The sequence below is a fragment of the Trichosurus vulpecula genome, chromosome X (assembly GCF_011100635.1).
Source record: "Trichosurus vulpecula isolate mTriVul1 chromosome X, mTriVul1.pri, whole genome shotgun sequence".
NCBI classification, from domain to species: Eukaryota; Metazoa; Chordata; class Mammalia; order Diprotodontia; family Phalangeridae; genus Trichosurus; species Trichosurus vulpecula.
The window spans coordinates 29534868-29561696 of NC_050582.1; the positions used below are offsets into that span (position 1 = coordinate 29534868).

At 40.8% G+C, this 26829-nt stretch overlaps 1 protein-coding gene across 4 annotated transcripts in view; it reads left to right on the forward strand.

The window, feature by feature from the left end:
* CD99L2 (CD99 molecule like 2) overlaps positions 1-26829 on the forward strand; it is a 120426-nt gene that overhangs the window by 66500 nt on the left and 27097 nt on the right. For 3 of the 4 annotated variants that reach the window (XM_036739994.1, XM_036739993.1, XM_036739992.1), the window contains exons 2-7: positions 1468-1566; positions 4644-4736; positions 10377-10454; positions 11877-11954; positions 13377-13475; positions 22454-22516. In XM_036739994.1, coding sequence (XP_036595889.1) covers positions 1468-1566; positions 4644-4736; positions 10377-10454; positions 11877-11954; positions 13377-13475; positions 22454-22516 — 510 coding nt within the window. The remainder of the gene's footprint in view (positions 1-1467; positions 1567-4643; positions 4737-10376; positions 10455-11876; positions 11955-13376; positions 13476-22453; positions 22517-26829) is intronic. The other variant, XM_036739995.1, reaches the window with a different exon arrangement.

Here is a 26829-nt window from a genome sequence, read left to right on the forward strand (position 1 = left end):
TCATTGTCACTAAGCTTAGACACAAAGATGAGCTCAGAGAAGGCACCTCCCCCACATCTTTGCAGAAGTGGGGGTCTTTGAATATGGAACACTGCAGGCAGTATCAGTTTATCAGTATATTGGTTAGTTTGGCTGAATTTCTCTCTCTCTCTCTCTCTCTCTCTCACACACACACACACACACACACACACACCCTTTTCTGTTCTTTGCTATAGGAATGGTTCTCTAGGACACAAGAGAAACAGTTACATTGGGAAACATAAGTTATGTAAAACAGCAAATGACATCTGTACAATTTATTTCAAACTCCCTAAGGCCTAGTTTTTATAGAAACAATGCTAGTCATGCCCAGCCATAAAGGCACCACCTGAGAGTTCAGATAATTACTAGGTTTTTCAGAAATCCAGTTGCAGAACTGTGTGAGAGCAGTTCTTCTACATTGCACAGATGAACTAGGCTGAACAGATGAAACTATTTGCGACAAAGGAATAACTTCCAAAGGAATAGCCAGGAAGAAGTTGATTTGAGATACAGTCTGCCATCAGCCATTCAGTTCTAAATCGCCTCTGACTGCCCTTTTGTTCCCCATTATCATTCTGTCTTTGAGACTGAGTTAAGGGTGCATGAAATTAATTGTTAGCCTAAGCAAACTGTAATTTTGAAGGTAATGTTGGGAACCCATGCCTCACAGTGTCATGTAGAAGTCTGTTTTGGATCATCTCTTGATTCCTTTTATCAGCAGTTAGAGTTAAGAGGTGATGTATGTAGTTCAAATGGCAGTGTGAGGTGTTAGTGTTTTTGTTTCCACCTGATGACTAGCTTTGGGGGGGGTGGTTTCTGGTCATCCGTTTTTTTGTTTTTTGGAAGAGGACCAATGACATCACAGGTGATATCTTGAATTGCATGTGAATTAGATATAAGTGAAGCACAATTGCATAAAGTCCTCAGCCTTATTTGTTCTTCCTGACTAATCAAAGTCCGGTGGCAGGACAAAAGTCATGATGACTGTGAAGACCTTGTCATCTTTGAGGTGTGACCAAGGTCTAGGCACTCCCTAAGGCCTGCTCCAGCTTCCTTTGTGGCTATTGGATCAAATTGTTCTCATCGCTTATTCTGCAGGGGGAAGTCTTCACATGCTTGGGGTAGATATCCCCTTAACTAACCTATGGGTTTGAGGCCTGTTGGTTATCTTCAACCTGGTCTAGCCCATCTGCTGACATGGTTTGCCAGGGTTTGGCCTCTGCACATGCTCCAGCTTCTTGGAGCCACAGGTGAGAGTTGAGTGGAGGTAGATGAGCATCCCTGAAAAGGGCTTGGCAAGCTCTCACACCAGAGGTGCGTGCTAGTCCTCCCTGAACACCCAGCACACCCCACTAGCTTTAGTGTACGCTATTTGGTTTTATTTGTGTTTTCAGGTTCTCGTTCACTGTATTAATCAGTTTGTCTTTTCCTTTCTCTTCCTTGGAGATTCTGAAGCTCTTGGTTTTGACTTGAGTGATGCCTTGGATGATAAAAACGATGGATCCAGTGGTGGTGGAGGCAGGCCCAATCTAAAATCTGGTGAAAGTAAGTGGGTTAATTTTCTTCTGTAGGTTTATCTCTGTTTGAAGCCAGTGGCCAAGCCAGCAACTTCCACATTTACTTCTTTTTTGGTAAATCCAATGACCTTAAAATCTGATTTTGGCCAGGGGCAAGTGGGGTGCCCTGGCAGTGAAAGGTGTTTGAGACAGGATTTTCAAATAATAGGAGAGACATCCTTAGGAGAAACAAAGTAAATTTATTTTACAAACCTTGCAAGATTTGGGCACACCTCCATAATGGAGGAGGTGAGGTAAAAGGGAACCTGCCTTAATTTATACTCTTTAATGAAAAGATTCCCACCCACCTCTATCCCTTCTCACCATTGGCTGGGAGGTGGGCTTACAGTCTAGGTGCGAAAACTACACAGAGGACCAAGGTTGATCCAGTCCATTCAGGTTTTTCCCTATCAGAACTCAACTGCCAGAGTGGCATCTGAAAGTCTAGGAGAAGAAATGGGGTGGGGGGTAGGAGAGACCTTCCTGGAGCAGAGAACAAATAGCTCACAGGAAGTTCATTATCTTCTAACATCTGAGAGAGAGAGGGAAGGGCATGCCCACAGTTCTAAGCCCTGACCTTCCAAAATCAGAAAGCCAAATCCCAAAACCTCTCCTACTCCATTAGACATACTCTGTGAAGTCTTCACAGTTATCCATCCCATTCAAAGGTAGGTGGGATTTTCAATGCTTCAAACCTTTCTTTCCTTGAAAATATTCTGTGTCATTATCTGCAGGGTAGTTTTATAGTCTTTTTGTGACCCACATTCTTCTGTATCTGAATGTATCATTAAAAGCTGGTCTAATATAATATGTAGAGAACATTTCATATTTACATCATATGTCAGATTGGGAGTGAAGATGGGATAATCGTGACATTTAATTAAAGGGTTGTTAAGCACCCTCACAAATAGTCAATTTGTCAACTTGTTATTAAGCATTTGTGCTTAATGGCGGATACACTGGGGGTACACAAAGAGGCTAAACAGTCTAATGGATGAGACAACAGGCAAACAGATAACGTATAAACAAGCTATATACAGGATAATTAGGAAGTAATTATCAGAGAGAAGACATCAGAATTAAGAGGGATTAGGAAAGGCTCCTCGTAGAAAGTGGTATGTTAGTTTGGCCTTGCAGGAAGCCAGGGTAGCCAAGAGGCAGAACGAGCAGGGAGACCATTCCAGCCATGTTGGACAGCCATAGAAAATGCCTGACATAGGGAAATGCAGCACCAAGGATGTTGATGTCACTGGATTGAAGACCATGTGTGGAGAGGTATGAAGTGTAAGAAGACTGGACCTATGTGTGTAGTGGTGGTGGTGGTGGTGGAGAGGTGGCTAGGTCATGAAGGGGTTTGAATGCCTAACAGGATTTTGTATTTGAAATACTGGAGGTGATTAGAAGCCATTGGAATTTATTGAGTAGGGGAGGTGACATGGTGGTAGTGAGAATGAGACGGGTCGGAAGAGAACCAGGAGAGACTGGTATCCCAAAAGCCTACAGAGGAAAGTGTTTCAAGGAAAAGAGGGCAATCAGTAGTGTGAAAGCTGCAGAGAGGCCAAGGAGAATGAGGATTGAGAAAAGGCCATTGGATTTGCCAGTTAGGTGATCATTGGGAACTTGGGAGAGAGCAGTTTCTGTGGAATGATTAGGTCAGAATTATATGCATAAGTACATGCATACATACATGCTCTTGGAAGAAAAGCCACTTAATCGCTACAGTCTGGAGCAGGGCTGTCCAACCTTAGGTTTTTATTGAAACAATAGACACTATATTTTGATTTCCCATTTTAGTGAGAGCTTAGTTTACTAAAGCATTTATGTCAATTTCTATGCTTGTATGCTGGCTGCATAAATTGCAGTGCAGGCTGCATTTTGGACAGCCTTGGTCTGGAGTAAAGGAGAAGATAATTCATAATATCAAGGGTGTTTGAAATGTAGAGTAGGAGAAGATGACTCTTATTTTCTCAGTAAAGGAGCAGCCAAGATGCTCTGCTCAGAGGGAGCAGTGGGTGTGCTCGTATCATTTCTTTGGGAAGAGAATATGTTTGGAGTAGCTTCTCTGAGGATTGGGAAAGAGAGGAAGTTAGGGAGGAATAATTGAATTACCTTTATAGCACAGATTTGTAGTGAGCCCAGTCAGTCACCAAGTATTTAAGGGCATATACTATGTACCAGGTGGTTGCTAGGGGCTGCTGCTGTGGATAGAATGCCAGGCCTTGAATCTGGAAGACTCATCTTCCTGAGTTCAAATCTCTTCTCAGATGCTTACTAGCTGTGTGATCCTGGGCAAGTCACTTAACCCTGTTTGCCTCAGTTTCCTCATTGGTAAAATGAGCTAGAGAAGGAAATGGCAAACCACTCTGGTATCTTTGCCAAGGAAACCCCAAATGGGGTCATGAAGAGTGAACAACAAGATTCTAGGCATTCTGCTAAAAGCTGGGGAGACAGAGAGAGGCAAAAATGCCCTCAAAGAGTTCATGTTCTAATGGTAAGGTAATCTCAGATGGAAGACACTAGTAGTAGTAGGAAAAACCAGGAAAGTGCTTTTGAAGAAGATGGAATTTATGATAAGTAATGAAGAGCCCATGGGGACACTAGAAAATCTATGTGAGGAGGGAGAGTATTCTGAGAGTGGGGTATAGCCAGTGAAAAGCAGAGAAGGCAGATGGGTGTATCCATTGTTGGTTTTGGCCAAGCATTAGAGGCTATAGGACAAGGAGGCAAGGGATTCAAAAGTGGAGGATAATCTGTAGTTAAACAGGCTTATTATAGGGTCAAGATTTGGAAGGTAGGAAAGTAAACATAGAGCAAGTAATACCAACATCCTTGGTGAACATTGAATCCTGGAGGCACTTGGGGTCACAGTGAGCAAGAATAATAGTGTCAGGAGGAAGGAGACATCTGTTTCTCACAGCTGTTATCTTTCAACCTTAGTTTTCACCCTGAAAAATAGATATTATGTCCCTTTGAAGTATCCTTGCATTATTACATCTAGAAAAAGAGAAGTATCTTATTGTATAAAGTACTGTTAATGTATTCCATTGACCCCTTTTCTGTCTTTAGGGGTTGCCAAAGATTTAAGATCTGACTCCTTGTATGAGCGAATTGAACGATTTAAACGTGGAAGTGGCAAGCCCAATCAAAATCCTAAGCCAGGTAATTGGATTTGCTTTCTGTCTAGTTTATAGTCTTTTGTTTTTTCAAGTATGGTTCACAAATTGCTTGTTGCTGTGAGAAGACTCCAGGTATCTCTGTGTGACCTTGGGTTAACTTTTTCACTACTTAGAGCCTTAGTTTCATCATTCGCAAAACCAGCATAATGACAATAGCATTTACCTGGTATAAGGCAGCAAGGCCGCATGGTGGATAGAGTAATAAGCTTAGAATCAGGGAGACTCATCTTCATAAGCTCAAATCTGGCCTCAGGCATTTATTAGCTATGTAACCCTAGACAAGTCCCTTAATCTTTTTTGACTCAGTTTCCTTATCTGTAAAACGAACCGTAGAAGGAAGTGGCAAACCACTCCAGTGTATTTGCCAAGAAAACCCCAAATGGTATCACAAAGAATCATACATGATTGAAAAACAACTGAACATACTTGGTATAAGTAAAGTGGACCACATCTTGATCATCTATTGATTAACTGAAAGATTTAGAGAATATAAGATCTCATTGTGCTTACTGTTTGTTGATTGTGAAACAGTTGGACACAATACTATTTTATGGGCTCTTCCACTGGAATCAGTACTTAGGAGTTAGTTTGATTTTAGAAGACAATAACATTAGAATCTGTAAGATAGTTTAACTTTCCTGTTTCTCTGGGCTACAACCAGGACTCAATGTGTCTTACTCTGGAAAGGTGGAGGAGGGAAAAGGAGCATGAGTTAATGTGGTCACATGATGTTCTTCATGGTCGTAAGCCTAGCACCAGACCACTCTAGTGTAGGGGGTTGCCTAATGTAGGATTTTCCCCAAGAATGTTGATTAACTCAGTGTTTTTCCCATTGTCATAGATCCTGGAAATCTCATATAAATCAGGCTACATGTAAGCCCACTCTTATCTTTGCCATAGACTAGTTACAGTTTTAATTTAATTTTCATCACAAAATTATTTTTAGCGCATCATATAAACTGTTACCTTTTTTCATATATAAAAGGGCTGTTATGGCTGCAAGAAGCATCCTGGACTTTCTAAGGAGTCTTGGTTCACTTTTTCATTGGTAACTGCTAGCCTTGCTAATGAAATTGATTGCGTGCAGAACTTTGTGCCTCAGCTTCTCTCTATTGCAGATATTTATGGTGACAAATTAAAGCTGGGGCTATAAATAAATCAAAGAAAACACCAACCGGTATCCAACGCTATTGCAAATCTTGAAATCCTCCTAAAAGAAGGACAGAGTAACTTCAATTGCTAGCAGTGTCTCAAAGACAAAAATAAAATTTCTACAAGTACTACATGAATACTTAAGGATAAAGCAAGAAATAAAAGATGAAATAAAAGTTCTTGAGGAGAGAATTGGAAGGATATTCTCCTTGGAATAGCTTGGAAGGGAAAGTGGTAAACCTTTCCCGAGTAACAGTCTCCCTCAAAACTGGAATAGGACAAACAGAACTTGATAACTCCACAAGACAGCAAGAAATATTAGAACAAATCCAAAGGTTAAAAAAAAATCTAAGAAAATGCAAGAAGGAGGGCAGAGTCCAGATGGCAGAATGGAGGAATTTTATAGCTGAATTCTCTCAGCTTTCCCCTTCAAAAAACTTTAAAATGATGTGTCAAGTTGAATTCTGTAGTGGCATCCACGAGAAATGTCAGGGTGAGATATTTTCCAGCCCAGAACAACTGGAGAGGTCTGTGACACTGGGATGGGGGTTGGCTAAGAGTGAATGCAGCAGAAACATTAACTTTGGTCCTTGAATGTAGCTGTGACAGAGGTAGCAGCTGTAGCTTCAGGAGCTCTCAGCCCAGAGGCAGTAAGTAGATTGGACAGCTTGTCAGAAAGAGATTACAGGGGACCCTTTTATTAGCACTGGGTGCAAGATCAGGTGCTATTTGGTAACTCCATTGCTCATACCTAGTTTGGGGTTGCAGTTCTAGTACAGAGAGCAGGGCTTAGGGTCCCAAGGTATTAGGGGCCCTGGTCAAAGTTCCAGGGTAGAGAGGAGCATTAGTACTTTTGGTTGTAAGGGAGCACGGCCTCTTCCTGGGTAAGGACCAGACTGGGAAAGCAGTGACCACACTTCTCCCAGAAACATGCCACCTTGGAAGTACTGAATACTTACAGTCCCCCATATCTGCCTGTGAAAACAGCAGTGTGTAAAAGCTTGTAGCTTAGGACAGTGTACATCCTCCCTATTTCCCCTCTTTAGGTGAGGAGAACCTAACTTTAATATAAAGTTCAAAGGCAAGAATAGGCTGGAAAAATGAGCAAACAACAACAAAGAACCCGACCTATTATGGTGACAAGGAAAATCAAGACACAAACTCAGAAGAAAAAAATGATGTGAAAATAGCTACAAGCAATGTATGAAAGAAAAATGCAAATTGTACACAAGCCTAACAAGTATTCCTGGAAGAGCTTAAGAAAGAGTTTAAAAAAAAAAGATTTTATAAAAAAATAAGAGTGATAGAGGAAAAATTAGAGGGATGCAAGAAAATTATGAAAAAAGAATTAATGGCTTGGTAAAAGAAGAACAAAAAATGCTGAAGAAAATAACACCTTAAAGAACAGAATTTGTTGAATGGTAAGAGAGGTACAAAATGTCAGTATGGAAAAGTGCTTTTTAAAAAAGCAGAATTGACCAAATGTAAAAGACATGCACAACTTCACTGATCAAGATAATTACGTAAAAAGCAGTCTTAGACAGATGGCAGAAGAGTTGCCTCCATTCACTGAAGAAAATAATGAGTTGGTCAATAATTCTTTAAAAATTAGAATTGGTTAATAATTCTTTAGAGGGTGTCAGGTGGAAGCTAATGACTTCATGAGATGTGAAGAAATAATAAAACAGTCAAGATAATGAAAAAGTAGAAGAAAATGTGAAATATCTCAATAGGTGATCTACGTGAAGGTTTTAACAGGCCTCTGTGTTGTCATTCTGTGCTTGTCTATATTACATGGATATGCTGTGCTGCTGCCTGCCATGTTTCCAACAATTATGCTAAGTTTTAAATTTAAAAACAAAATAGATCTTTTAAGAAAATGGACAAAAGAAAGAATACCTCGGATGGAAACAATGCCAGGGTAAAAAAGATGCTTGTTATTATGTTAGAATAAAAATTTGAATGGCCATTACATAGTCATAGTAACTTTAAAATAGGATGAGATGTCAGAGTGCCTAAATCTATGGTACAGAATAATATAAAACACAGTGGTGAAATAGAATAAAAAGACAAAATTGTACCACCCTTTTGTGTTTTCCAATCAAGAAATCAAATACAAGTCTTAGGATGATCCAAATGAAGCTGGATGGATTACAGGTTGTAGTAAAAAATGCATTCTTCTTAGCAGAGCAGATTCAGACGAAAACTTTCAGATATATTTAAGGAAGTGGTTGAAAATGGGAATGAAGTAGATATTGAAGAAACTACTACTGAAAGAGTTGGTTTGATCACTTTAAAAATCAGGTTCACTTGTATAGTATCAACATTTCCAGATAAGTGGCCAGTGCCGAAGAAGATGAGGCAGCTAAATATATTGGTATTTTGAAGAAATGTTGAAGGAAAATGCATATACCGATCAATATATTTTTATTGTGTATGAAAGAAAATTCTTTTGAATAAAGGATGTCTCCCATAAAATACATTTCTAAGAAGGAAAAAGTTAAATCTAGATTTAAGGTGTCTTAAGTTTACCTAACATTTTGATTGGGATATAAGGCAGAAGATAATTTAAAAATAAAACCAGTGCTTGTTTGTCTGTCTCAAAATCCTCATGTTCTTGGAGGCTACAGCCATTGATCACTTCCAGTTCTTTGGCAGTCAAATAAGAACAAAATGAAAGACTAAAGCTGTTTTTGAATACTAGTTTTAAAATTATTTTAGCCCATCTGTTGAGAAACATTGCAAGACAGCAATATCACATTTAAAGCGTTAATGATTGTAGATAATGTCCCAGGTCATTCAGCTACAGTTGGTTCATTTTGTGAGACTATGATCATGGAAATTTGCGGAGATGTGGATAAAGCTTTGGATGTGCTAATGTATTTATGAAGATTTAGAGAAAGTGAAGGTAGTTCAGTCAATGCTTCTTAAATATTTTCAATGATAATTATTATGTTTTTGTCATAATATTGGTGTAGGCTTATCTTTAATATTCAGTAATTTAATATATTTTAAAAAATTTAAATTTTGCTTTCTCCTCTGTAACTTTGTAATATATGAGAATCAGAAATGTACTTTCTAGTAATAATTTTTTTCATTATTTCTTTAGTCTGAAGCCAATTGTCATATTTTACATATGATTGTAATTTCGAATATTGTGAATTGAATTATATGCTCCTTTAATAGGATTCATTTTTCCCAACAGTTAGGCCCTAACTGCATTTATTTTCTATGTATTTTATTTTTTATTGTGGAGAAATTGTTTCTTTGAGTAGAATGTAAGCTTCTCGAGGGCAGCAGCTATTTCAGTTTTGTCTTTATATCCTGGTGCTCGGTAGAGTGCCTGGCACATAGTGGGTACTTAATAAAATAAATAATGGAATTTAATTGAATGTTTGCCTCCTTGGGTTCAGTAGGGAGCTGATACAGGAGACTCAGGAGGAGAGGTTCCCCTTGAAATGGGTTTCATTCAGGTAGCTGAAGGGAAGTGAGTTGGAATAGGGAAGAAGCAGCAACTGTGGTATGGTAGGAAGACTTGTCTGGAAACTCACTGCTGGGGCTGTTTTCAGTCTGATTTTTGGTTTGGGATAGAGATACTCTTGCTCAGAGAATTTAGGAAAGCTTTCCTTTGGATTGATTTGGGTGCTGTGACTTGTGACTAAATCTGTTGTCTTACATTGTAGATTTTTGACTTGAGTGATGCCCAGCCATAAAGGCATCACCCAAGAGTTCAGGTAACTGCTGGGTTTTTCAGAAGTCCAGTTGCAGAAGTGTGTAAGAGCAGTTCTTCTACATTACACAGATGAACTAGGCTGAACAGATGAACCTGTTTACAACAAAGGAATATCTTAGGAAACTAACTTCCAAAGGAGTAGCTAGGAAGAAGTTGACTTGAGATGCAGTCTGCCATCAGCCATTCAGTTCTAAATCGCCTCTTGCTATTTTGAAAACTCATCGAAGTCCAGTGGCAGGACAAAAGTCAAGAACGACTGTTGATGGCCTGGGATGTAGTGGGTGACCTTGGCATCTTTGATGTGTGACCAAGCTCTAAGCACTCCCCAAGGCCTGCTCCAGCTTCCTTTGTGGCTATTGGATCAAATTGTTCTCATCGCTTATTCTGCAGGGGGAAGTCTTCACATGCTTGGGGTAGATATCCCCTTAACTAACCTATGGGTTTGAGGCCTGTTGGTTATCTTCAACCTGGTCTAGCCCATCTGCTGACATGGTTTGCCAGGGTTTGGCCTCTGCACATGCTCCAGCTTCTTGGAGCCACAGGTGAGAGTTGGGTGGAGGTAGATGAGCATCCCTGAAAAGGGCTTGGCAAGCTCTCACACCAGAGGTGCGTGCTAGTCCTCCCTGAACACCCAACACACCCCACTAGCTTTAGTGTACGCTGTTTGGTTTTATTTGTGTTTTCAGGTTCTCGTTCACCGTATTAATCAGTTTGTCTTTTCCTTTCTCTTCCTTGGAGATTCTGGAGGTCTTGGTTTTGACTTGAGTGATGCCTTAGATCATCAGACAACCACTAAACGTCCTCTAAAGAAAACAGGTAATTCAACATCTCCATGGGCATTTCTGCCTCCTCTTCCTTTCGGTGCCTTAGTAAGACTCAACATTCATCTAACGTTCCTGTTTAGTTAATGAGCGGACAACCAGAACTTCTTGTACGTGTATTGTGAACATTCTCCCACCCTTGTCTCTGACTCCTACTTCCTTGTCTTTCCCACATTCTCTCCTCTGTTTGAGAGATGCAGTCACAGTCTGTTCACTTCTTTTCACTACACTGTTTTCCTGACTCCTTTCAAATCAGAACCTCTGGCTGCATTGACTGTTAGTTCACAAAGTGCTTTCTGGATCTGGCAAAACACCACTCGTTAGGACCTGATGAACTGGAGCCCTTAGTTAACTGGAATTTTTTCTGCTCTAGGAGGAGGCAGATGATTAGGAATCAAATTGATGGAAGGATGATTCTGAGACTCAGAGAATGTTCTGCAGTTTTAGGAAATAACCCAGCAGTAGCACCTAACCCAGTACCTTGCCTCTATCGGGTGCTTCATAAATGTTGAATTGGAGTCACCAAGATTTGCTGTTTAAGTCGGTCCACTCAGTTAGCTGAATTTTCTGCTCCACCAAGCTTCCTGTTTGGTTTTGTGTTTTCAAACTCCCTGAGGCCTAGTTTTCGCAGGAACAATGCTAAACATGCCCAGCCATAAAGACATCACCCAAGAGTTCAGGTAACTGCTGGGTTTTTCAGAAGTCCAGTTGCAGAAGTGTGTAAGAGCAGTTCTTGTACATTGCACAGATGAACTAGGCTGAACAGATGAACCTGTTTACAACAAAGGAATATCTTAGGAAACTAACTTCCAAAGGAGTAGCTAGGAAGAAGTTGACTTGAGATGCAGTCTGCCATCAGCCATTCAGTTCTAAATCACCTCTTGCTATTTTGAAAACTCATCGAAGTCCAGTGGCAGGACAAAAGTCAAGAACGACTGTTGATGGCCTGGGATGTAGTGGGTGACCTTGGCATCTTTGATGTGTGACCAAGCTCTAAGCACTCCCCAAGGCCTGCTCCAGCTTCCTTTGTGGCTATTGGATCAAATTGTTCTCATCGCTTATTCTGCAGGGGGAAGTCTTCACATGCTTGGGGTAGATATCCCCTTAACTAACCTATGGGTTTGAGGCCTGTTGGTTATCTTCAACCTAGTCTAGCCCATCTGCTGACATGGTTTGCCAGGGTTTGGCCTCTGCACATGCTCCAGCTTCTTGGAGCCACAGGTGAGAGTTGGGTGGAGGTAGATGAGTATCCCTGAAAAGGGCTTGGCAAGCTCTCACACCAGAGGTGCGTGCTAGTCCTCCCTGAACACCCAACACACCCCACTAGCTTTAGTGTACGCTGTTTGGTTTTATTTGTGTTTTCAGGTTCTCGTTCACCGTATTAATCAGTTTGTCTTTTCCTTTCTCTTCCTTGGAGATTCTGGAGGTCTTGGTTTTGACTTGAGTGATGCCTTAGATCATCAGACAACCACTAAACGTCCTCTAAAGAAAACAGGTAATTCAACATCTCCATGGGCATTTCTGCCTCCTCTTCCTTTCGGTGCCTTAGTAAGACTCAACATTCATCTAACGTTCCTGTTTAGTTAATGAGCGGACAACCAGAACTTCTTGTACGTGTATTGTGAACATTCTCCCACCCTTGTCTCTGACTCCTACTTCCTTGTCTTTCCCACATTCTCTCCTCTGTTTGAGAGATGCAGTCACAGTCTGTTCACTTCTTTTCACTACACTGTTTTCCTGACTCCTTTCAAATCAGAACCTCTGGCTGCATTGACTGTTAGTTCACAAAATGCTTTCTGGATCTGGCAAAACACCACTCGTTAGGACCTGATGAACCGGAGCCCTTAGTTAACTGGAATTTTTTCTGCTCTAGGAGGAGGCAGATGATTAGGAATCAAATTGATGGAAGGATGATTCTGAGACTCAGAGAATGTTCTGCAGTTTTAGGAAATAACCCAGCAGTAGCACCTAACCCAGTACCTTGCCTCTATCGGGTGCTTCATAAATGTTGAATTGGAGTCACCAAGATTTGCTGTTTAAGTCGGTCCACTCAGTTAGCTGAATTTTCTGCTCCACCAAGCTTCCTGTTTGGTTTTGTGTTTTCAAACTCCCTGAGGCCTAGTTTTCGCAGGAACAATGCTAAACATGCCCAGCCATAAAGACATCACCCAAGAGTTCAGGTAACTGCTGGGTTTTTCAGAAGTCCAGTTGCAGAAGTGTGTAAGAGCAGTTCTTGTACATTGCACAGATGAACTAGGCTGAACAGATGAACCTGTTTACAACAAAGGAATATCTTAGGAAACTAACTTCCAAAGGAGTAGCTAGGAAGAAGTTGACTTGAGATGCAGTCTGCCATCAGCCATTCAGTTCTAAATCACCTCTTGCTATTTTGAAAACTCATCGAAGTCCAGTGGCAGGACAAAAGTCAAGAACGACTGTTGATGGCCTGGGATGTAGTGGGTGACCTTGGCATCTTTGATGTGTGACCAAGCTCTAAGCACTCCCCAAGGCCTGCTCCAGCTTCCTTTGTGGCTATTGGATCAAATTGTTCTCATCGCTTATTCTGCAGGGGGAAGTCTTCACATGCTTGGGGTAGATATCCCCTTAACTAACCTATGGGTTTGAGGCCTGTTGGTTATCTTCAACCTAGTCTAGCCCGTCTGCTGACATGGTTTGCCAGGGTTTGGCCTCTGCACATGCTCCAGCTTCTTGGAGCCACAGGTGAGAGTTGGGTGGAGGTAGATGAGCATCCCTGAAAAGGGCTTGGCAAGCTCTCACACCAGAGGTGCGTGCTAGTCCTCCCTGAACACCCAGCACACCCCACTAGCTTTAGTGTACGCTATTTGGTTTTATTTGTGTTTTCAGGTTCTCGTTCACTGTATTAATCAGTTTGTCTTTTCCTTTCTCTTCCTTGGAGATTCTGAAGCTCTTGGTTTTGACTTGAGTGATGCCTTGGATGATAAAAATGATGGATCCAATGGTGGTGGAGGCAGGCCCAATCTAAAACCTGGTGAAAGTAAGTGGGTTCATTTTCTTCTGTAGGTTTATTTCTGTTTGAAGCCAGTGGCCAAGCCAGCAACTTCCACATTTACTTCTTTTTTGGTAAATCCAATGACCTTAAAATCTGATTTTGGCCAGGGGCAAGTGGGGTGCCCTGGCAGTGAAAGGTAAGTGGGATTTTCAATGATTTTACATGGATGTTGAAGAATGAGAATGCTTCAAACCTTTCTTTCCTTGAAAATATTCTCTGTCATTATCCGCAAGGTTAAGAGACTTTTATAGTCTTTTTGTGACCCACATTCTTCTGTATCTGAATGTATCATTAAAAGCTGATCTAATATAATATGTAGGAAACATTTCATATTTACATAATATGTCAGATTGGGGAGTGAAGATGGGATAATCGTGACATTTAATTAAAGGGTTGTTAAGCACCCTCACAAATAGTCAATTTGTCAACTTGTTGTTAAGCATTTGTGTTTAATGGCGGATACACTGGGGGTACACAAAGAGGCTAAACAGTCTAATGGATGAGACAACAGGCAAACAGATACGTATAAACAAGCTATATACAGGATAATTAGGAAGTAATTATCAGAGGGAAGACATCAGAATTAAGAGGGATTAGGAAAGGCTCCTCGTAGAAAGTGGTATGTTAGTTTGGCCTTGCAGGAAGCCAGGGTAGCCAAGAGGCAGAACGAGCAGGGAGACCATTCCAGCCATGTTGGACAACCATAGAAAATGCCTGACATAGGGAAATGCAGCACCAAGGATGTTGATGTCACTGGATTGAAGACCATGTGTGGAGAGGTATGAAGTGTAAGAAGACTGGACCTATGTGTGTAGTGGTGGTGGTGGTGGTGGAGAGGTGGCTAGGTCATGAAGGGGTTTGAATGCCTAACAGGATTTTGTATTTGAAATACTGGAGGTGATTAGAAGCCATTGGAATTTATTGAGTAGGGGAGGTGACATGGTGGTAGTGAGAATGAGACGGGTCGGAAGAGAACCAGGAGAGACTGGTATCCCAAAAGCCTACAGAGGAAAGTGTTTCAAGGAAAAGAGGGCAATCAGTAGTGTGAAAGCTGCAGAGAGGCCAAGGAGAATGAGGATTGAGAAAAGGCCATTGGATTTGCCAGTTAGGTGATCATTGGGAACTTGGGAGAGAGCAGTTTCTGTGGATTATGGTTTTGAAAGCCAAATAAATCTTAAGGTTTTTGGGAAACCTTGTATATAGATATATATTCATATATGTATACATGTACACACATATAAATATATACATATATGTTAAACACATGTAAACGGATACAGTCTGAGTTATTCTTGGCTGCATAACAAACATGCTAATCTGTCAAAAATGAATGATTATTACTAAAGATAGAATACTTTGAAATATGCTTTAAAATATTGTACAATTTTTTTAGTAATAGTGGATCATGTCATAAGAATAGCTAACAGTATGTTAGCTCTTTAAGGTTTGTGCAGCATTTTGTAAATATATTGTCAGTTGATGCACACCACGACCCTGGGAGGTAGATGCTATTAGCATCCTCATTTTATACATGCGGAAGCTGAAGGCACAAAGAAGGTAAGTGGCAAAGTCATACAGCTGGGATGGCTTTCAGACTGTATTTCTAGTCAAGTTTTTCTGACTCCCAAGTGCAAATCTCCATCCTCTGTACTACCTTGCTGCAAGATTACAATTGTTAGCCCTCCTCAACTCAGTGGAGCCTTCCTGTATGTAAGATTACATGTACTTCTCATCCTAGTAGTGAAGGGAAGGTGGGAAAAAGGCTGCCAAGCCAACCCTCTCGTCCTTGGGGCCCATACCCTGTACACAGGGGGAATGGAGGCCCAATGGCAGGCAGGAATCTGGAGCTATCCTCAGCCACTAGAATAAAAGGAAAAGGTAAGAGCAGCAGCAGCCGGTGATTGCTTGCCTTGTAGTTGTGAAAAAGAAAGAGGAACAGAGATCAAGACCTAAGGACTCCAGAATCCCTGCCAGAATGCATGATTTCAGTCACAGAATCCAAAGAATTTCACATTCACAAAGGACCTCAGTCGCCATATAGTCTAACCCATACCTCTATCCCTTCTTCAGCAGATCTGGCTACACGTGATCCGGTCTTTACTCAAAAACCACCAAAGAGTGGCGACCATGCAGCAGCATGTTCCAATTTTGTATAGCTCTGATAGAAGATTTTTCCTGACATCCACTCTACCTTTGCCTTTCTTTAGCAATGATAATAATGTTAAATGACATCAGGCCAAGCATAAATCCCTGTTTCACTCCATCAGAGACCTCCTCCTAATCAATATTGAACCATTAAGAAATATTCTTTCCATCATTCAGCTAGTTCTGTATTCATCTATTCATGTTTTCTGTAAGCATGCCCTGAGAGACTTTATCCAGGACTTTACTTAAAACTTTGTAAACTGCATCTAAGAAAGAGGGCCATCTCCAGTCATCCTGATCTCTGTCTTTCATGTGGACCAGATGGCTCTGGAGGAGAAAGTGAGGCTGTTGACTTTGCACAGCCCTCCCTCACTTAAATTCGATTCCCTTGCAAGTCATGGCCTTATCTTCCTGGTGTTATGGTCCTCTTCTAGAACAAAGGACAAAACAACAACATCTCAGAATGTAAAATCAAAAATGTTGTTTAGGAGTTACAAGCATCTCAGTAAACTAGGAATGCTCTTCATCTCTAGATCTCCTAATGTAAAAGTTTTATAACTATCAAATAAGAAAATAAAGTTGAATGGCATTACTTCTTGATGAAACCATGCTACTCTTTTTGACCTTCGTTTCCTTTTCTAGGTGTTCATTGACCATGCCTTTGGCACTTGCTTCTAGAATTTTGCCAGGTGTCAAAGTAATGATCACTGTTTATACATTCCCTTCTTTGTCCTTAAGAATAATACAAAAAACCCCCAGGACATTCCTTCTTTTCCAGCGCTGGCATACCTTTGCTGTTCTCCACAGTATTTTAGATATTTTTGCCCATAGCTTAACAGTCACATCCATCAGTTGTTTCAGTAGCCAGAGATGTAGTTCATCTAGGCTGGGTGACTTGAACAAATGAGGTCAGCTGAGTGCTCTCTTCCTTTGTCTTCACTTTCTTACCCTAGGTATGTATTTATTCTCTTTGACTTTTTCCACTTCCAAGGTCATTTCTCCTTCCAGAAAAAAACACCAAATTCTGAAAGGTCACTTTGGTTCAAATCTCACAGTATTTCTCCCACAGCAATCAGTTCCTTCCTTTTGGTGAGAATCAGACCTATAATGAATCTTCTCTTGTTGGTTTATGTACCTTTTATCTATGACAAAACTATCACCAAGTCAGATCAAGAAATTATGAAGCCTTTCTGCTTTGACAGGAAGAGAACTCTAGGAGATGTCTTGATAAATGAAGTCCTTTATTGCATGCTCTGTATACTTGTCTTAATGCCATCCTGTATGGCTAGCTTGTCATAGTCAGCTGTTTGCTTTTTCACTCTTGATCCTCCAGCAGCCATGCATCCATTCTGTAACAGCTGCTGGAGGACTCTTGTTGTGGCTTTTTTCTACCCCAGTTTGGGTGCGTGTTCACTTATGTATGCCCAGGGAAATGGCTCATAGCTCAGTGAAGTTGGTGGAATTACCAAGAATTTTGATGTGGATTCTGTCTTTTGATACCTTCCTTACACATCTGAATCATGCTTTATCTCTGAAACTCCCCCCCCCCCCCCCGCCCCTGCAGATGTTTCTTATGTTGGAAACTTAGGACTTGTTTGTGTTCTTGCTCTTTTTCTCATTTTAATCAACGGGCGCTGTGCTAGGTGCTAGGGATCCAAGTCCCAGGAGGTCACAGGGAGCTTATATTCTAATGCAGGAGACAACAGGTATATACATAAATATATTTAGCATAAATATGAAGTGAATAAATACAGATCTCTGCAAAGTAGTGAAGTACAAGGTAGATGGAGAGGGAGGGCACTAGCAATTTGGGGCCTATCAGGAAAGACTCCATGCGGAAGATAGTGCTTAAGTTCTCATCTTCAAGGATGAGGGGGAATCTTGGAGGTGGAAGTAAGGAGACAGCATGTTCTAGGAACTTTAGGTGACCAGTGGGAAGGCGTGAAAACAGGAGGGGTCTGTTTGGCTGTATCATTGAGCTTGTGAAGGAAAGCAATATCCAGTGACCCTGGAAAGTTAGATTTTGGCCAGGTTATTTTGGGATTTATAATGCTAATGGTGGAGTTTATATAGTTTTCTAGAGCCTAATGGGTGCCACAGGAATTGGTTAAGTCAGGGTTGTCATATGGTCGGAACTTCACTTAGAGGAAATTATATGTACCTAAGCAAATTGCTTTCCCAACAGTATATAGGAAGGACTAGAGTCAGGAGAGACTTGAGGAAAGGAGACTTTTTTAGGGTCCTGTAGCAATAATCTAACCAGGAGGTGATGAGTGCCTGTACTATGGCGGTAGCTCTGTAAAAATATGTCTGATGTGAGCAGTGTTATGAAAATACAATCAGCAAGATTTCCTTAAAAGAATGATTCTTTTGAACTGATAAATTAGGGATGAGCAGATTATCATTAGGAGCATATTTTACAGCATCAGGAGTACTGTCGATACAGTAACTATCAAATTAGAAGAAGAAATCAGGAAAATTCTTGGACTCTGTTTTCTTAAATACAGTTTATAGAAAATTCTTCAATAACACCTGTGTTACAAAAAAATTCATGAATGAAATTACATGTTCACCTGTGTGATGTGTTGAATGCATTAGCTCACTCAGGAAGGCTTCTAATTCATCTTCTGAAGTCAAGATTTTTCCTTAATAGATGGTCCACCAGAGTTGACAAAGTAATTTGCTTTTCATTTTTAAATCTCTAGTTCAGATTTCTCTGAGTAGGATTTAGGGTCCAGTTTTCACACAGAATAGCCTCCTTTGAAGTTGGTATGAACGACTCTTCACAATGAGTGAAGCCAAGCATTTCTGGGATCTCCAGGATAGACACAAACATGTTGTAGATGAAGGGTCTGTATGCTTCTACACCTGGGTGCCATCTAGTGGAAGGGAAAGGGCCAATACGATGTTCTCTAAAGCCAGAGTAGTGGGATGGAGTGGAAAAGAGTAGTGGGATTGAATGGAAAAGATATTAGCGCCCTCTTTAGGTACTCAGAAGCTTCTGGTTACGGGGGGGGGGGGGGGGGAATCATCATATTTTTATAATTACCAGTTTAATGAGAAAATAAACTTCTATGAATAGAAATAAATACCAAATGACACTACAAATTCTGTGGGAAATGGCTGAATATCACCACTGCTAGCAGGTCTCAGAGGAGGAATCCAAATGGAAACCTTATAATTTCTGTCATTAGCAACCTTTGAGAAAATTAAAAGACTGTTTTCTAGACAGTTTTAAATCATTTTGAGTTCTGAAATGAGATTTGACTAGAGTTCAGTTTAACCTGTTCTTATTAAGTGCTTGATATACAAAAGGCACACAGTGCTAGGTGGTGATGCATGTTCAGTGTAGAAGCCTGAAAGATTTTCTGTAGGAGTCACAATGCTTTTTTTATTTCAGTTTGTGAGAATATGATTGGGGTAGAGGCCTGAAGTGGAGAAGGCCACCCAAGCCCTTTCTTTGGCCTTCTCTCGTGGTTTTCTTCAAGACTGGTTCCTTCAGTTTCATTTGTTTCCCTGGACTTTACCTCCATCTATAGTCATCTTGGCAGTTCTGTTGCCCTGTTCCCACTAATCTTCGTGTTCCTTTAACACTCTCAATTTACCCCAAACATTAGAGTTTGTAACAGATGTTGGGATATTTTTCACCAACAGTTTGGTTTTCGCCAGGTTCTTGGGGGGTGAAGGTTGTTATTAAGAGGTATTACAGGGTGATAAGCTAGAAACTTTCTCAGTAAGAGCAGAGGTGAAATAAGGATGTCCATTATCACCACTGTTTTTCAATATTGTATTAGAAATGTTAGCTTTAGCAATAAGAGAAGAAAAAGAAATTGAAGGAATTAGAATAGGCAATGAGGAAACAAAACTATTACTCTTTGCAGATGATACGGTGGTATACTTAGAGAATCAACTAAAAAACTACTTGAAATAATTAACAACTTTAGCAGAGTTGCAGGATATAAAATAAACCCACATAAATCACCGGCATTTCTATGTATTACTAACAAAGCCCAGCAACAAGACATAGGAAAATTCCATTTAAAGTAACTGTAGACAGTATAAAATGTTTGGGACTCTACCTGCCAAGACAAACCCCAGGAACTATATAAACACAGTTACAAAACATTTTTCATACAAATAAAGTCAAAAAATTGGAAAAATATCAGTTGCTCATGGGTAGGCTGAGCTAATATAATAAAAAAGACAATTCTACCTAATTTACTTATTCAGTGCTATACCAATCAAACTACCAAAAAATTATTTGATAGAGCTAGAAAAAAAAATAAAATTCATTTGGAAGAGCAAAAGGTTAAGAATATCAAAGGAATTAATGAAAAGAATCAAAAGGTCAAGAATATCAAAGGAATTAATGAAAAGAAACAAAAGGGAAGGTGGTCTAGCCATATCAGATCTAAAACTGTATTATAAAGCCACAATCATCAAAACTGTTTGATACTGGCTAAAAAATAGAGTGATGGATCTGTGGAATAGGTTAGGTAGTCAATGACTATAGTAATCTACCGTTTGATAAACCCAAAGGCTCCAGCTTCTGGGATAAGAATTCACTATTTGATAAAAACTGCTGGGAAAACTGGAAAATAGTATGGCAGAAACTAGGCATAGACCAATATCTTACACCATATACCAAGATATGGTCAAAATGGGTACATGGTTTAGATATAAAGGGTGATACCATAAGCAGATTAGGAGAGCAAGGAATAGTTTACCTGTCAGATCTATGGAGAAGGGAAGAATTTATGACCATATGGGATAGAGAACATGATGAAATGCAATATGGATAATTTTGATTACGTTAAATTAAAAGGTTTTGCAGAAAGACAGTGCAACCAAGATTAGAAGGGAAGCAGAAAGCTGGGAAACAATTTTCGCAGCCAGAGTCTCTGATAAAGACCTCATTTCTAAAACATATAGAGAACTTAGTCAAATTTGTAAGAATACAAGTCACTTCTCAATTGATAAATGGTCACAAGATATGAGCAGTTTTCAGATGAAGAGATTAAAGCTATCTATCGTCATATGAAAAAGTGCTCTAAATTACTACCGATTAGAGAAATGCAAATTAAAACAACCAAGGTACCACCTCACACCTATCAGATTGGCTAATATGGCAAAAAAAGAAAATGATAAATGTTGGAGAAGATGTGGGAAAATTGGAACACTAACGTATTGTTGGTAGAGTTATGAACTGATCCAACCATTCTGGAGATCAATTTGGAACTGTACCCAAAGGGCTATAAAACTGTGTATACCCTTTGATCCAGTAATACCACTACTAGGTCTGTATTCCAGAGAGAACATAAAGGAAAAGGACCCACATGAACAAAAATATTTATAGCAGCTCTTTTTGTGGTGGCCAAGAATTGGAAATTGAGGGGATGCCCATCAGTTGGGGAATGGCTGAATAAATTGTATATGAATGTAATGGAATACTATTGTGCTATAAGAAATGATGAACAGGCAGATTTCAGAATAACCTGGAAAGATTTACATGAACTGATGCTGAGTGAAGTGAGCAGAACCAGGAGAACATTGTACTCAGTAACAGCAACATTGTGTGATGACCAACTCTGATGGACTTAGCTCTTCTCAGCAATACAATTGTCCAAGACAATTCCAAAAGATTCAAGATGGAATGTGCTATCCACTTCTAGAGAAAGAACTATGGAGTCTGAATGCAGATGAAAGCAGACTGTTTTCACTTTTGTTTTTTGTTTTTCCTTTCTTGTGGTTTTTCTCTTTTGTTCTGATTCTCGTTTCACAACATGACTAATGTGGAAATAGGTTTAACATGATTGTTCATGTATAGCTTATATCAGATTGCTTGCCGTCTTGGGGAGGGGGAAAATTTGGAACTCAAAATGTCATAAACGTGAATGTTGAAAACTCTTTACATATAATTGGAAAAAATAAAATACTATTAAGAAAAAAAGTGGTAGTACATTCTGTGGATATTCAGAATCACTATTGTTGCAAGGTACTTCAGTGGCCCTCTCGCCTGTTGCACATTTGAAAAGGATAACAAATGGTTATCCCTCCACAATTGAGGACTTTCACTAAGAAGGCAACACTTCATCTTCCAAGGCCGCCCATTCTCCTTTTGGACAGCTAGAAGTGCAGAAAATCTTTCTTGACATCAAGCCTCAAACTGCCTTTTTGCAACTTCCACTCAGTCCTCCTGGTTATGTCCCTTGGGCCCAAACAGAACAACTTTCTTCTCCCTTTTTCAGGTACTTGAAGAAGACTTTGATCTCCCACCTTCATCCTCCTTTTCTCCAGCCTAAACATACCTATTTCTTTCATTCTCTCTTCATTCAACAGGAACTTGAAGCCTTTACCATCATTCTGTTTCTCTTCTTCAGGATGGTCTCCAGCTCATCAGTAACCTTTTGGAACTGTGGTACCTAGACCTAAATATGATACTTCGGTTGTATTCTAACTCCAGCGCATATGTCGTTCAGCAGGGCTGTTACCAACCGGTAGTCCTGTACCCTGTACCTCTCTTAATGCCTAAAATTCTAGTTGCTTTTTACCCACCGTGTCAAGTACAGTCCCCTTAAGCCTTTGAATCCTGTTCCAGACAAACTGCTCCCTAGAAGCCCAGTCGTGTGGTTTAAAACATTTTTTTACCTCTATCCTTGAAGTGATAGAAAGTGAACCTTTTCAAACTGTTTCCCCGCTCCCCCTGAGTTTGTATTTTTGTTATTTTTATTGGGTGGTTGGGGCAATTTGACATTCACTATCAGCAGTATAAGGAAAATTTGGCTCTCAGTAATTGCTGTCCTTTTTCTCTTTCCCAGGAATAGTGGATAAGGATCTACAAGATATTCTAGATGATGGCTACAAACCCGATAAGGGCAAAGGTAGGCATTTTGACTCTTCCAACTGAACTGGACAGACCTACTCCTGACATAATATCATTCTTTATTTCTATGAAAACACAACTTTAGGCAAAACGTCATGTCAGGACAGTTGTTTTCATAGCGGCAACATTCTAAATGGAAGATCTGTTCTTTGGCAAAATCCAGACTCTGTCTTTGTAGAGATAGATATTTGCAACCATAACCGGACTGGGTTGCTGACATTATAAGTAACGTGGCCCAGACTGCTTGGATAGCTAACAGATCCAGGCTTTGCCAGCTTGATCCACTAGCCCATCAACAGAATCCTTGAGAGGGCATTGGAGTGTGTGTGTTTGGGAGTGGGGGAATAAAGTGTATCTTAAGGACAAGTAGCAAAAAATCCAGATGTTCTGGAAGGAGGATGGATAACTCTTTGCTCCTGAGCCAATATTCGAGCTTCTATTTGAGCTTAAGACCCAGCTACTAGCTGTTGGGGACCTGAGAGGCCATCTTGCCCAGTCTGTATGTGAAGATGCATTCCCTCTACCATATCACATACAGGTGATCATATTGTGTATTACCCCTGCCAATTCACCAATTCTCTGATAAGTTTGGACTTTGTTTCTCTAAATAAGGAAAAGTTATTGTTCAAAACTGAAGAAGGAAGAAAGGAACAGAGTAATGGATAAATGAACCCTGGTGCAACATGTGGATTGGGGTGGGCAAACAATCAGCGCTATAGCTGGTGGCTAAGGAACTGAATTGGCTTAAATAATCTTCTTCAAGAGACTGGAGGAGTAAGGCAAACAAATGAGGCAATGACTTGGAAACTGCAAGGATTGAACTAAAGATTTAGAACAGGTGGGGAACCTGTGGCTTTGTGTTGCCCTTTGACTGAGTCCAAGTTTCCCAGAATAAATCTTTGAGTCCAAGTTTTACAGAACAGATCCTTTTATTAAGGGGATTTGTTTTGTGAAGTTTGGATTCAATCAAAGGGCTGTACTTGAAGACCTAGAGGGCCACATGTGGCCTCAGGGCCGAAGGTTCCCCACCCTTATTATGGAACCTCTTAAGCCTTTGAAATTTGTTTTCTACTGTCTTTTTCTTCATGTTTGAGAAGCAGCCTCATGGAGCAGTTTATCTGATGCCACCATATTCAGAATTGGGCTGCTACTAAGGGCAACCTTCTTTACAGGGAGCTGTTTCTTCATAACTATGGTTGTTTTAACTCTGAACTGTGAATGATAAAGAGCCATACCAGCTCTAGGACTGGGCTAGACTGGTGTCCAGGAATTGGCTAAAGGACTTGATGGTAGGGTTTGATTACGTATTTTAGGGCCTGTTGAGCATCTCTCTGTGGGGGATGTCTTGTGCGTCTTGGGAGGACAGTGTCATTTTCCTCACCATCCCAGCTTTCAAGTAAGAATTTCATTTTGATATTAGCTGAGCAGCTGCTCTGAGGAATAAGAAATTGAAGTGAAACAATGAGCCCAAATAAAACGATCTGCATTTGTGGTAAAGGGCCAAAGTAAACTCTGATTTCAGCTGAGAGATCCAGGTGAGTGAGCTCTGTCTCTTGGTGTGGTAAGAGGAGGAATCATTTGGGTCCTGGGGAGTGGAGGAAGAAAATTGAGACAGGAAATGTGGTCAGATAGGTGAGCAGAAGTGCCAGTCAAGCCAAAGCATTTTGTGGGGTTGGGGTTTTTTTTTTTCTTCTTTTAAAATGTTTTATATTTTTGTTTTTATATCACAGTCATTTCTTGGTATATTCCCCCTCTGCCTGCAAGACTTGAATCTTTCCTTGTAAGAAATAAGCACAGTTAAGCAAAAACAACAGATAGTGTGCCTGCATCTGACAGAGGAGAGAGAGGAGTACAGACAATTCTTACTTTATATAAATTTGTGTTACATAAATCTGACTTTATGTAAAGAATTCTAAAAGTAATCCACATTCCAACAGCACACCTATGTGATCTTTACTGTACTGTGCTCACTTTTTCTGCTCCTGTCCCTCGTCTTAGTGCTCTGTGGCTAGTCAAAAAACCTCTTAAAAAAAAACCCTCGAAGTGAAAGCAGAAGAGCTAGTGGTGAGACTACCACCACCACTGCTGCTGTGGAGACCTCCAGAGCTGAGAGGAGCCCTTCTCCCCGCACATGTGTCCACCCCTGCCTGTCAGCACTGGTCTGTGTGTTCTTCCTCTCAGTTCTGGTCAGGCCCTCACATAGCTTGCCCCAGCCCCTGCATGTTCCTCCTCCTGATCTCATTTATCTGTCCTCAGCCCCAACATGTCCTGGATCTGTGTGTTGGCCTTCCCCTTCCTTCCTCCTGTCCCCATATCCGTGGGAAGATTTGCATTTCATATAAATCGCTTTGTGTGGAGGTCTGCAGAATAGTCTACTTACAGAAAGGGAGAACTCTTTGTATTAGGCACTGCTCTTCCCTATTTACTTGGCACAGCAAGGCCTTGACTCTGCTATTTCTGACTGGCCCTGCTGTTGACCTTCACCTCTGTGCTGCATAGTTTAGAGGCCTTGTATTTGCTCTCAGCCCAAGTCAGCAGTGATGCTTCTCTTAGAATGGCTTGCTCCTCGAGGGAAGGCCCCTTGCTTTATAACTTAGACCTTGAATAGCTTTCCTGGGCATTTCATTTCTAGCAGGAGGTTCCAAAAGCCTCTGAATCAAACTTCCACGTGTCAGAAGGAGTATTAAAAGAGCAAGTACTTGGTTTTAGCCAACTCTTTCTGAACTCTGGCCAATTTTTCCAGATGTTTCCAGTATGAACGTGTGCATGTTTTGTGAAACTGAGTAGGTATGGAGGGTATTTTTTTTGTGGGGGAAGGCTGTTTGGCTTTTTTATTAGGTAGACATTTTACCACAGAGAAGAAAGAGGAGAAATGCCTGCAGGGCCTTCATGCAGAATTCATTCATTCCACAAGCATTTCTTCAGTGCCAGCTAGGTTTTTGGTATGCTGATATACGAAGAGCAATGAAATGCTTCTGGCCATCAGGGAGCTTATTTTCTCCTGGGGGAAGCAACATTATCACAGAAAAAATAAATCCCAAGGAAATCCCAAGTAATTTCAGGGATTTGCAGAGATAGGGAGGATCAGAAAAGGAGGATCTCTCATGTTGGAGAAGGTACGTGCTGAAAGGAATCAGTCATTCAAAGTGCCAGTGTCAGAGGACTGAGAAGGGAATGTGTCCAAGAGATGTTGTGAAGGTCAAATTGACAGGTCTCGGCAACTGATTATCTAGGGTGAAGTATGAGATTGAAGAATCCAGAAGGCCACCTAGGTTGGGGGCCTTTGTGATTAAGATGTTACTGGTACCTTTGCCAGAAACAGAGAAGTTAGAGAAGAGAGGGTTTGGGTGAAAAGATAATGAGGTCAGTTTTAGACATCTACAGAATATGCACATCTAGATGTCTACTAGGAAGTTGGAGATGTGAGCGTTCCAGGAATAGGACATGGACACAGGAAATGAGATGGGTTTTGTAAAGTATGGATGGGAGAAGGGAGATAGTGAAGGCAGGGAAGTTAGTTAGGAGGCTCTTGGAGTAGTCCAGGTGAGAGCTTGTGCACTTGACTGACTGTGATATGAATGAAAAGAAGGAGATCAATGAGAGATTTTAGTGAGACACTCAACAGGGCATAGCAACCCATTAGACTGATGATTTGGTAGGCTAAGGGAGGTCCTGTTCCTCCTGAGCAGGCTCCCTGACTCCCTGTGTGAGGACGTTCTCCTCACGTCTCCCGGTACCACCTGCTGTGAGTTGGGGCCTTGAGGAACAGCCTGGAACCGTCTAATCATCTCCATCTCTCCCTGGATTTCTTTCCATGTGATGTTGTATCGGGACTCATTTCATAATGCTTAGTATACTTCCACCCCCTTTTACTCTTGCTGTCCTAGTGATTCTGAAGTCCTGGCTTTTGAAGAACAAATCCTTTCCCCTTCCCCCATTTCATTTCAACCCCACTCTCCCGAGGTCCCACTCTATATCTGCTTGACTCTGGTATGTTGCCCCCAGACCACCTGCTTCTATAATTAACAAACCTTTTATCAAACTTTTTTCTCTCTCTCTCTCCCTCCTTCCATCTTCTCATTCCCTGAGAGCCGGCTCCCTCCTGGCTACTCTTTACAACACTCCGTAGGTTTTCTCTTGCTTTACTCACTCAGAATACTGCTTTCTCCCCATTACCACTTCCAGGCTCTCCCCCTGCTGCCATCATATAGGAACTTTTCCCCCTTTGAGGTCCATGTTGTAAATATGATGAAATTCAAATCCAGATTTCTGTTACCTACTCTTAACTGCTTGGTCATTCTCCCTTCTTTC